General features: G+C 41.8%; 1 protein-coding gene across 1 annotated transcript in view; it reads right to left on the bottom strand.

Annotated features, from left to right (window-relative positions):
* Positions 1-4,757: 4,757 nt before the first annotated feature.
* cdh8 (cadherin 8) overlaps positions 4,758-12,180 on the bottom strand; it is a gene marked incomplete at both ends in the record, with an annotated part of 97,448 nt that continues 90,025 nt past the window's right edge. Inside the window, 4 exons of the mRNA XM_080039226.1 lie at positions 4,758-5,251; positions 6,795-7,046; positions 10,341-10,458; positions 11,344-11,465. Coding sequence (XP_079895352.1) covers positions 4,758-5,251; positions 6,795-7,046; positions 10,341-10,458; positions 11,344-11,465 — 986 coding nt within the window. The remainder of the gene's footprint in view (positions 5,252-6,794; positions 7,047-10,340; positions 10,459-11,343; positions 11,466-12,180) is intronic.

Below are 12,180 nucleotides of genomic sequence, written 5' to 3'. Positions count from 1 at the left end.
CTGTGCCAAACATGTAATCAAATAGGCATGAGGCTAACAAAACATGGAGGTGTACTCTGGTTGTATTCAGAAATGAATCAACATATAACCTCAACATGGACGTTTCAAACAGACAACCTGCCTCTCTTATAACGGCATCTTAAAAACATTATGCAACAACAGCCATGAGCTACTGTAGCCTGTTTTCTGTCCATAACAATATAAACACTGTCATCAATTGTACTGTAGCTGATAAACAAAGAGGCTGGTGAATTATCCAGAGTAACAGTAAAAATAAATAAAACATATGGTATAACAGCAACCTGTAAAATCCATCAATTAAAACCAAGCACTGAAAGTGGTTTTCTTTGCACCAACGTTTGTTTGCAATTGACTGCATCTCTTGCTAGGCAACCGTACATTACAGTTTCTACACCACGCCAGCCCGAGCCTCAAGCCTGCCTTCTCAAAATCTGTCAGATATCAGCAAGGAAAGAACAAGTGCAAGGGTGTCACCCCGGGGACACTGCCATTACGTGACAAAAGTGAAAAGATAATTTGATTTACTTTTTTAGTTTTCCGCAGCCTCTGTCAGAGCCGCAGCCGTACACAGCAGTGGGAGGGCTGCATGAAGATTGACTACAAATGAGTGTGCTGACCTGCCGGGGTCGCACATTCCGGAAAAAAAACAATTTGTGCTATCATTTAGCGGGAGATAGCAGTCGGTAAAACGTGTTCCTTGGCTGATTTCTGACTAATGGATCAGGTGCAAAAAGATATCATGCTCCAGGTTTTAACATCACTTTACAGCTCCAGAGGGCAAACGCATTTGAAGCACAAACACCACTTTGGCAAGTTTGCGAAAAATGAAGACAATATGTTGCAATGTGGATTCAGATGATAAGATGTCTCATAGTTCAGATTTGTGACACAAAATATGTACCCAATCTTTGAGACTATACTATCCATGTTCTTTTAATTCAAGGACATTATTATTATGTACAACTGCTGTCCCCTGTTGTGTGTGTGTGTGTGTGTGTTTGTGTGAGAGAGTGTGTGTGTGTGTGTGTGTGTGTGTGTATATATATATGTGTGTGTGTGTGTGTGTGTGTGTGTGTGTGTGTGTGTGTACCATACAAGCTCTAAATATAGGCGTTCGTGCCAGTGGATTTGTGTGTTTTTGAGTTCACTGAGGCATAGCCGTTAATTGATACGATCAAAAGCTTTTGTTATTTATGAGAAACCTCAGTATCAGATAAAGCTAAACAGAAGTCTAATCTCTCAACAAGATTAAGAGGAGACAATGTTCAAATAGAAATAAAAATAAAAAGGGATATTGCATCATATCTAATCTTTTACTCTAAAATAAATAAATAACGACACCAGAAATAACATCCCAGACTAATACATATACAGTATAATCAGGGCCTTTTATCTTCCCGAATACATGCTCACTGAGGTTAGCAAATCAGGATTAATACACAATGATCTGTAAGCCTTATTTTTCTTTTTTCTTTGATAAGACATAATACAGTATATAACACAGCGAGTAGGTTGTATCATTCTAATTAAATAATATGTTAAAATAATGTTTACAATTTAATATAATGTCTTGAATGGTGACAAACTAATTGACAAGAATAAGCACCACATGTACTTGCTTGTTGGTCTCATCCTTAACTTCCTTGTGACCATATTTTAAAGCAGTGCTATGTTCTTACCACTTTGACAGAGACATGTGTTTGCCATTTCTGCAAGTTATTTGAACAGCACTGTCGCTCCATATCTTTCTGAAAGTTGCGTTGTCCCAACTTCAAAATGTCAAACAGATAAAGCACATCCCTAGGACAGTGTATTTTTTTAACAAGCAAACTGGCAACTGTTAGGGATGAAAGGTTGTCTTCAACATGACAGACTTGTTTAAGCCAAGGGAAAGCTGCAGCAAGCGAGGAATGGTTAAGCATTCAATATTTGTATGCCCTGTCTTGTCAATGTGTTGGTACTGTAGTGCGGGTTACAGTATGTCTTAAGCTATAACAATGCCATGTTGAATCAGATGGGTTAAAACTCCATCTTACATTCCACAGCAACACGAAAAACAGCTAAATTGACTTTTTCAGCATGCTGGGAGTGCATGGCCAAAATGTGCTAGGTGACACAAAGAAGAACGGTGGGGGAACTGTTAGGCTTCATGGATGCTTTTGTCTTCATCACACTGCTTAATGACAAAAAAGCCTGCAAGAAGCATGTTAAGAGACTCAACACAACCATCATGATGTTTTGTGCTTTCTGCGTTTAGGCTCTGTTGCAGGATATTATCCTTTGCATTCAAGGCTGTTTGGCAATTGTGTGATAAAATGTAGCAATGTATCTTGTTGCTGTTTATATCTGGATCCACTTTCAGTTAAACTACTTTTGCATTTCAAGAAACCACCAAACACCAAAATAGTCCAATAATTCATCGCAAGGTACGACATGGTGTATTTGTGGATTGTCACTTTTGGTGGATTGTAACTTTTGGTTGTATGGTTAATGTGTGTTTGTGATGTGTTGATTGTGATGGGGAATGTATGCTGCTAGCAAGTTAGGTCAACCTGAAAAGTCCCAATAACAAGCTAACAAGCTGAACGCTGCTGAAAGTGGGCCCATCGGCCCCTATAGTGGGGACTTAGACACACGTTGGTCATATTCCCCTCCCATGCTTGTATATTGAGACAAGGACAGTAGCCTAGTCCTACTAAATTTCAAAAGATTCAAAAGTCCCGTTCCTATGTTTCCCATAATGCAACTAGAATCATTTTGTTAGGTCCTCCATGGCTAGAAAATGCATATACAGTATATTTCAAACTTCACACCCCGAGTTTAAAGGAATTTTCCAAGCCCAAACCCAGATGACCCTAATGACATCACTGTGACATCATCAGGGTTATTTTTTCAAACTTTGTCAAAAATATGTCCCTAGTACTCATGAACAGTCTCTGTAATTGTGGTGATCCCCGTTAATAGTGTTACTGTTCTATCTGCAAATTGTGATTGCCCTTGACCTCTCTGTTTTGCAAATGAAAACCACACCCATTCAGTAATATTTATAAAAATATATTTCACAAAGTAGGAAACAATACAGGGTATCTTAGATTACAGTACAGCGAGTAAATAATTGAACATACACATTTATAAGCATTAAAGCACAGTAGAAAATATGATCTGCATGTAGGACTATTTCATATATATTTTTTAAAGTCTACCGAGAACTGCCATAATACTGTATCAATACATACTGAGTATGCACGCAGCTGAAGTGCCATTGAAATTCTCGTTATGTGCAAGAGCTAACGTGCAGAGACAAAACCTACCACCTCATTGAAAGCTAATGACGTTAGCGGTTACTCTATGTACAGTACAAGTCTTTTTTTTAATTGATATCATACAGTGTAAGCAGAATACGCACATGGTTTTGGATTTGTGTCTTCATTTTTCGTGGGCTAATGCAATCTGTGTTTCCTTGATGAGATCTGATGTTTGGAGGGAGTCACGTACTCGGGACTATTGTGCTCAGACACTCACTGGTGGTACTTCAGAATAAATTACGAGACACGTTTTTCTTTTTACAGAATTAGCATGTACAATGTCCCGTTCCTGCAGTCCTAATTGCTAAAAAAAAAACATTTGTATCGTTACAATAAATTGGAGCTCTTGTTTACCATCTTACGTGTGGTCTTTTACGAACAACTGCAATAAATTCAGGATATTGTTTGGCTGTTAGGAAATAGTGTTTTCAAGTGGTTGAAAAAACAGCGAAATGTGAAATAACCTTATCACACTCACTTCAAATATTCTGCACGGAAAAAAGGTGATTTAAGAATGAAAATACAAAAACTCAAAGAACATTAATGAAGAATCAACACTCTTTGTCAAAGAACAGTATAGATTACAATTGTATTTAAGTTGCTTCTGTAAAAAGAAGGCCTCAGAGTTTCTACATTTCTCTTTTTTGTCTTCGCGTCAGTCTTTATAGGCTAGTAACACTCACCACCCCACACCTGTAGCGTGTAAATACAAAGAGTTGTATAAAGCAAGCCTTTTCCGGGCTTTAGATAGTTTATAAATGTGTCCACCAGAGAAGATATCAAATGATAACAAATTCACTTTAAAGCCAATACTGGTTTTGTCTTTTTGCTTTTTCTCAAATCATACATACATTCATCCTTCTAATATAGACCATATATTGCTTTTTCATTGTCATTTTGTTTTCAGCTGTGTGGCTTAGGGACACGCAAAACAAGAGTCCCCTCTGCAGCGTTTGAGGTTCAGCTTGCTGTCCATCTCCAGCTTGTAGTATGGTGTCCGCTGAAGCTGATTATTAGTTCCTTTCATTGGGCCACTACCAGCAATCCCAGGGCCTGCGCTGCTACTGGCAGTAACAGCAAATGACTAACACCCAAAATACTGCTAGACACTCCACAACGCAATCTAAGATACACTCCACAAGAATCATAGATCTCCTAATAAAAGACATTGTTTGGCTCAACAGTTACAATGCGCTTGACGTAGTGTGGATGACGACTGCTAGACCTCACTCTAAGAAGAATACAAAAAGGTGGCCTTTCCCTTTGTCATTAACCGTTTATTTTATTCTCTTTTTCAAACACCTGTTTCTAAAAGCCAGCAACCCCCCCGCCGTCCCCCTCCCCCTATTGTTTAATACACAAGTATGTGGACCGAAAAAGAATGAAAAGAAATCTGAAAAGTCATTTCTTTTCCTAACACAAACCAAAGGGTCAGGTCTCGCGGTCGCTCTCGCCCACCGAGTAGAGCTCCCCAAGTCTTCTGAAGCGCGGGCCCCACTCTCTGAGATAGTCATAGTTCTGGTCTGAGTCCGACGAGGCGGTCTCCAGTGAGCTGAGGGAACCCGCGATGGAGCCCCGGCCCTCGTAGCCGTAGATCTGGATGGAGTCGTAAGGGGGCGCCGTGGGGTCGTGGTCGGCCTCGTGGAGACGTACGTTGATGAACTCGTCCACGTCCACTCCGTTGGGTCCCGAGCCCTGGCCGGCGCGGGGCATGAACTGCAGGTCGGGCTTGATGTCTTTGCGCGGCAGGAAGCCGTTGATGCCGTCGGGGTTCTGCAGCGTGGCGATGTCGAAGGCCTCCGTGTCCTCCTCGCCGCCGCCCTCGTCGTCGTAGCGGATGATGTTCTCCCGCACGTCCTCGTCGTCCTTGATGATCAGCGGCTCGTGCTTGTTTCTCCGCAGAGTCACGAATAGTACAACTATTACTGTCAGAAAGAAAGATCGGAAAGAAAAGGGGGAGGAGCAAAGAGAGGAAAGTCTAGGTCAAGCTTTGACAAGTGGATTTCCTATGGTTACGTTCACATCATGCCTTGTGCTCAGATTATTAAAAGGTCACGTATAAGGATCATTTCCAGGTTCACAATTGAAATTTAGGTTTCTACTAAAAACAGTTGTCATGGTGTAGTCTCCAAAAAAATTATTATATTTCCCACTTGCTGAATCTCCTCTTTTCTGAAACGCTCCATTTTAGGGCTAGTCTCTTTAAGACACACCTTCCAAAAAGCCCAGTCAGCTCTGATTTGCACTGAATCTAACAGTTAGATTCAAACCAGGTGTCATTGGTATTTGGGAGTGTGCTTATCAGAGGTTAGATACTGCAAAGTTTGGTTAGTAATGGTGGGGCTATCTTCTCCCCTTCTTCCGAAAGGTGGAGAAAAAGGGAAAGGCTTGTTTTTTCTCATACTTTGTGAGTCTGTAGTCACAGCAGGGACCCATAGTAATGTTGAAAAACCATGTCAGTGTGCATTTTGCATAATAGGTGACCTTTTAAACATCGCATGTCTCTCTGTGAAACCACTTAAAGCTACTACGAGTAAGTCGGCACGTTGGTGACACCTTTGAACAAAAGCGGTAGTATTTTTACGACGCCAGCTGTTTTCTAGCTCGTGCGGGGAGAGCAAGATTCAAATAATCAGGAAGCAATATGGTGCGTGTCCGTGTGTTGAAAGTGTGAGGGCACCGGACTCTTTTCGGCTTCCAGAGAGTGGTTAGTGACACAGCATCAACTAATGCCAGTAAGTGCTAAACACACACCTGATTGCAATGAGTTAATGCATTGTCACCTCTCACGTAGCTGAACGAGTCCGTGTCCGTGAGATGGCAGTTAGTTAGTAGTCTATGGATCACGATGAGGTAATGTGTTTATGTTGTTGTAAATAATGACTATTTCAGATGAATAATGGTCATCTGATGATGCTGGTGAGGCAAAGTAAACTGTGTTTTAGTAGGCTACCGCTCATTCATTTAGGAGTAAACACTGCAGTCTAGGTTCGCTCCGTGAAATTGTGTATACGTTGCTTGGCAACGCCCTCCCGCCCGCCTATCACTCTCCCTTTTAGCTTTGCTTCATTGCATTTTCTTTTTTTTCTTTGATGGTTCAGCCCCGTTATCAGTCATTATGACTACAAACAACTGTCTCAAACAAGGCTCCCGCTCCCCTTCCCTCACCTGGAGCCATAGGCTTCTCAATTCACGTTGCTGCGCCACACTGAAATCTGCGACCAATGCGGATATGTGACCATAGAGCATGCACGCGTGAACCGAAAATCGGAGTGGGTGTACGACCAGATCAAATGCAGTAATAAAAACTATATAAAAACGTCTTTCTTTGCACTGATGGTCTCGTTTGCTGTTAAAGGTAATTTATGATTATGAGAGGAAACATGAGGCTGTTTAAAAGATATTTAAATGTTACTCGTTGCCGCTTTAATGGTAACATTGTCGCAATGCAAAAAAGAGACACCTCACCTAGCAGAAGAATAATGCAGGCCAGGATGGCGATGAGAGCTCCCATACTGAGGCCAATGGGTAAGACGTAGGCTTCCACGTTGCAGGACTGGACGATGCCTTCCTTACTGCACCCGCAGACTCTGATGGTCAGGGTGTTGGTGCTACTCAACGGCGGGTTCCCATTGTCCGTCACAATGATTGGCAGGAAGTACATCTCCTGTTTCTGTCGTCTGAAGGTATCATGCTTGGCCAGAACACTGATTGAGTTGTCTGTCAAGAGAGAAGAGAGAGAGAGAGAGAGAGAGAGAGAGAGGGAGGGAGGGGTAAACCCAAATATGAATTTACAGGATGTGTGAAAAAGACATTATTATTCATGGTGGCCCCAGACTGAAGTTCTATTATTAAATTGTGTGAAGATCAGTGCAGCGTGAGGGTAAACTAATTTCACATCAATCGTCACCAGGCTTTTCTAGCACTGTCAACAATTGCAATGATGGGATTTTCAGGCACCCTCGTTGTTTTTTTTCTCAACAGTCCAATTTGGGAATTGTGAAGGAAGGCGAGCCCTGAGTTTCCTGTCCCCCCCCCCCCGCTCCCCCCCCTCCCCCTTTGAAAGGCTGAGGAAATGAAGGGGACCACGGCAGACACGACACTGACTTAGAAGATGGCACATGTCGACCCAGAAAGGTGCCAGCTGCTCTTTGATGACACTTCTGTGAAAGCTGTCTGCTCATTAGCTGGCTCTCCTTACCCTGAGCACAGTATCAAACACTCCCATTCCCATAAGAATCATCCACTACAGCTGATCTTATGGAACATGCACAAGATTTTCCTGATAGTCTAACCTTTGCCTCTCTCCTTGAGGGTGTACTGAAGAGCGAGGGGGGAAAATAGATCTGGGGATATGCCTTACTATATAGCGAGACGTGTTGAAACATCGGTGTGAACTGAATCAAAAGGTTGGAAGGCTTTGCGATAGAATTATTTGATTTGCACAGTATGTAATTGATGTGAACATATGCTCAGATTTATTCTCTTATGAATGCTGCCACAAAGTGCTACGCAGTGCTATGTGAGCACCAACTTGTCCTATTTCATTTGGATCATTCAGGAGTGCATATAGTGAGTATGCAAGTGTCTACTCTTACAGTACTGTAGTAGACAATCAGTGCCTATCTTCATATACAGGTCATCTTTATTTTCGTGGCAGGTATTGATGGTTAAAAAGCAAGACAGAATTAAACATTTACTGCCTGTCAGCCCAACCAAAGAAGACATCTTCAACTAAAAGAAAAAGACAGCTGTGTGGATAAACTTCAAAAATATTGCACTCACAATATTTGTATGATATTTTATTTATAAGCGCAAATTAAAAGTGTTTCATCTAGTGACTGATGGATTTTGATGAAAAAAAAACCTGTACATTGAAACATCAACAATTACCATAACAAAAGGAAACTCCATTTGCATTCTATTTTTCACCATAAATAACTTAATATGTGGGAAGGACCAAATGACAGCAGTGACAGCAGTCTGAAAACTTTCTGAACGGAAGTCTCTTAAGATTATGTGAGCAACACACAGCGCAGTCAAGAATGTCAAAACAGCAGCGCTTGAACGCTTTAGTATAGTAACATGATACCGAAGGATTGGTAGAAGCACAAGTGGTAACTCAATATTGTTGACAGCTTGTATCAAAATATCTCCCTCCACTTATCACTTTACGTGTGTCTTTCATTTCTTCACACTATCTAGGGCATGGTTGTTTTTATACGTGCAGTGTTATTGTGCGGAATTAAAAAAAAAGTGTCAGTTGGACTTATCTTTGTAGCATTTACTAAACAGCAGCATTTGCGGCCAAAAGCGAAATACAGTATATATTAGATAACGCTAAAGGCCAACAAACGGTGTGACATTAGCATCAGTTGAAGGGATTCATAAATTGACTCAACTAGCTCAATAATATCTGCCATGGTGGCTTCGATGCCACCACAAGGTCTGGGTGATACAGCAGACCAAGTTGAATATATGAAGCTGAATGTATTGAAGTGAGCAAGGGTGTCAAGGAGCAGGGTGTCTGCAAAAGCTTTGGCACTATTTTGAATGTATGGGAGTTTTCTCAATGACTGAGAATGGGATGCTGTGCTCTGTTGCAAGCCGTCAGAGTGCTCCAACACCTCTATAGAACTGTCCGACCAGCCTTAGCCATTTTCCACAGCGAAAAGCGAGGACGACCCCTAACCTCTTGAAACCCTGTTCAATCCCTACAATTAGACTCATCATCGCAAACAAAGGCAGCGCGCACACACACAGAGGCTCACAGGAGGCCGATGCTCTCCACTGAAGTGTCTGCCACAGCTGCCGGTTCGGATAGAAATAGTCAGTGAAGTGCACGGGGACGTGGTGAGATGGGGCTTCTTGTCTCTGTTTGGAATTAGCAATGCAACAGACAAGTGGTTGGTGCGGTATGTAATATATAGAGCTGAAGCACAACACATTTGCTTTGGTTTCAAGCAAGTGGGTAAAAATAAAGGCATTTCTTTGTCAGGGTTAACCCAGAGAGAGAGAGAGAGAGAGAGAGAGAGAGAGAGAGAGAGAGAGAGAGAGAGAGAGAGAGAGAGAGAGAGAGAGAGAGAGAGAGAGAGAGAGAGAGAGAGAGAGAGAGAGAGAGAGAGAGAGAGAGAGAGAGAGAGAGAGAGAGAGAGAGAGAGAGAGAGAGAGAGAGCTGTGCAGTGGTGATACATTTGACGAGGCCGTGCCTGTTAAACAGCCCTTTATTTTTCACTTTAACATTTCTCACAGTACTCTTGCGCATACTAACAAAAGAGAAATTAATTTATGTAGACCTGAGCCATTTTGGAATTTACTTTGATTATCACAAGTGTGCCTCAGGTTTACCTGCTGTTTAAACAATAAAGCCTTTTTATTTTCTGTCAAAAACGGCTAGTCCATTTGATGACCTAATTTTGATATTTTTTTTTTCCTCTGTCAGAAAGAGGGCTGCAGTCAGTTAGCCTGCAGCCTGTGCGTCGCAACAGAAGGCCAGTACCATATGAAGAGTTGTTTAAGCCCCGAGCTGAAAGCATTACACAATCTTATAATGAACGCAGCCTGCTCAGAGCCAGTTATGGAGGGGAGGAAAGAGAGACCAGGAATGGAATAAAAAGACGGCGAAAAAAAGTGTCAAATAAAACAAAATCAAGAGTATTTAGCAAATAAATTCAGTGCCATCTGCCACGCCGCAACAGCTTCTGAAAAAGTCACCCTACATTGAGCGGCGAGACTAGCAGGGAAAAGCCATTTAGATCCCATTCATTTAGTTTCCCTCAAAACGCACTGGGGAGTAGAGAAAGAAGCTGGTGTCCGGACAATTTCACATCTGCTAACTGTGAGCTACGCTGATCCAACACATTTCAGCTCGAGTATACGGCCAACAACGCCTTGGGGTTTTTTTTGGAAAATTAGACCGGAAAAAGTCCCATTGGAGAAATTTACAGAAACTTCAATCATGTTGCCACCAAGTATAGCTACTCCTCCTTGTGATTTCCTTTTTTTGTTACTCACCTTGATTGTTTTTGATGGTGAAATTGGGGTTGTTGAGCATCTCGGGGACTAGTCTGTAGTCAAAGTAGTGGCCCTGGATTGGGTCATCTTTGTCCACCGCGCTGACAGTCTGAATCACCTGTGTGTGTCGAAAAAACAACAAATAGACGATGAGAGATATATACAGCTAGATAGTGGGGCTCAAAGCCATTACAGGAGGCAGCCTTTTCATTACACTTTTTTTTTGTTTGTTTTGTTGCCAGCCACAGATTGCCTCAGTTCTTAATACTGGCTGGTTGGATCACACCTGATGAAATATATGCACCGTTCATTCATTGCCCGGGATTTTGAGATTATTATCAATGAGGTCCTGTCGTCTAGTCTGGCACACTCTCGAGCTGCCGGCTCTATCCGTTAATCTGTCATGGTGGGGTCTTATCGGGCCGTACGTTCTGTGTGATTGATTGGGAAATTAGAATTCAGGTCCTGCGGAATAGTTTCAATTTTTTTTCTTTTCAACACCCTCCCTCCTTTCAATAGAGCTCCCCATTGTATCAACGCAGGTCCCATGAATGAGGGGTTGATTGGTGAGTAGGAGAATGCTAAGTACTTGTCCAGATATTATAATTTTCTTTTTGTTGGCCAAGGGGCAAAGCATTATGCCATCTGGAGGAGCACATGAAAGACAAGTCTTGAATTATGATCCACTCTGATCAATCCTGACTGCTTCTCATTTCCCCTCCTTTGCAGTGCACACACACACACACACGCACACAGACACACACACACACACACACACACACACACACACACACACACACACACACACACACACCACAGTGTCAAGGGAGGACTGCAAAGGATAAAAGGACTGGTATACTCCCACCTCTGTAGTCTCCCGTTGAAATAAATAGGAGAGAAAGAGAGAGAGAGAGAGAGAGAGACATACATACAAAAAGAAAGGGAGAGAGATTGAGAGAGAGACAGATCACTGGTTTGATGAATGAGGCATTAGATTCCTTACCTGTCCAGGCTTTCCATTTTCACACAGAAAGGCCTCGTACTCGGTGGCAAATTCTGGGGCATTGTCATTGATGTCCATTACTCTGATGGCCACAACTGCCCTGGATATCTGGCTGTGGTTTCCTAAGATAGATAGATAGATAGATAGATAGATAGATAGATAGATAGATAGATAGATAGATAGATAGATAGATAGATAGATAGATAGATAGATAGATAGATAGATAGATAGATAGATAGATAGATAGATAGATAGATAGGAAATCAAGAGGGGAGACAAGAGATAAATTAACTGGAGGAAATACAGCGCACCAACAGGTAAATGCAGTGACCTAGTTTGAATTTCCTTAATTTTTTCCTCCTATTATGCTCCATTCATTCATTTCCTGAGCTGATGGGGAGGACAGTTGATAAAGTCACATCAATCTACATATTGGCTGGTATCAGTGATGCAAAACAGGATTCCAGCTCGGCAAGAAAAAAAAGAAAAAGAAAATCCCATTCAAAGTGCTTTTGAAAATCCCCTGTACACTGTAATGTTTAAAACATGAGGGTTAAGGCATGCATATTAATGAGCCATTGGTAACTCAAGTCTAAAAAAGACAATAAAAGGCAGTTTAATTAGATTAGGCCTCCATTGGAATTATTCATCGGCGGTAATTGACAGTCCCTTTCGAGAGTCCCTCCCTAACGCTTGTATTTATTAATCAGTAGCGCAAATGGCAACTTTAAAAAGCAATTATCTATTAATGTGGACCCAGTAGGGCTCTATCGCCGTGGCCAATGACACTGGTGTGTTTTTCTTTCTTTAACTTATTGTTACATTTATTTATTAGGA

The sequence above is a fragment of the Ammodytes marinus genome (assembly GCF_949987685.1).
Source record: "Ammodytes marinus genome assembly, chromosome: 1".
NCBI classification, from domain to species: domain Eukaryota; kingdom Metazoa; phylum Chordata; class Actinopteri; order Uranoscopiformes; family Ammodytidae; genus Ammodytes; species Ammodytes marinus.
This window is presented reverse-complemented; position numbering and strand designations above follow the sequence as displayed.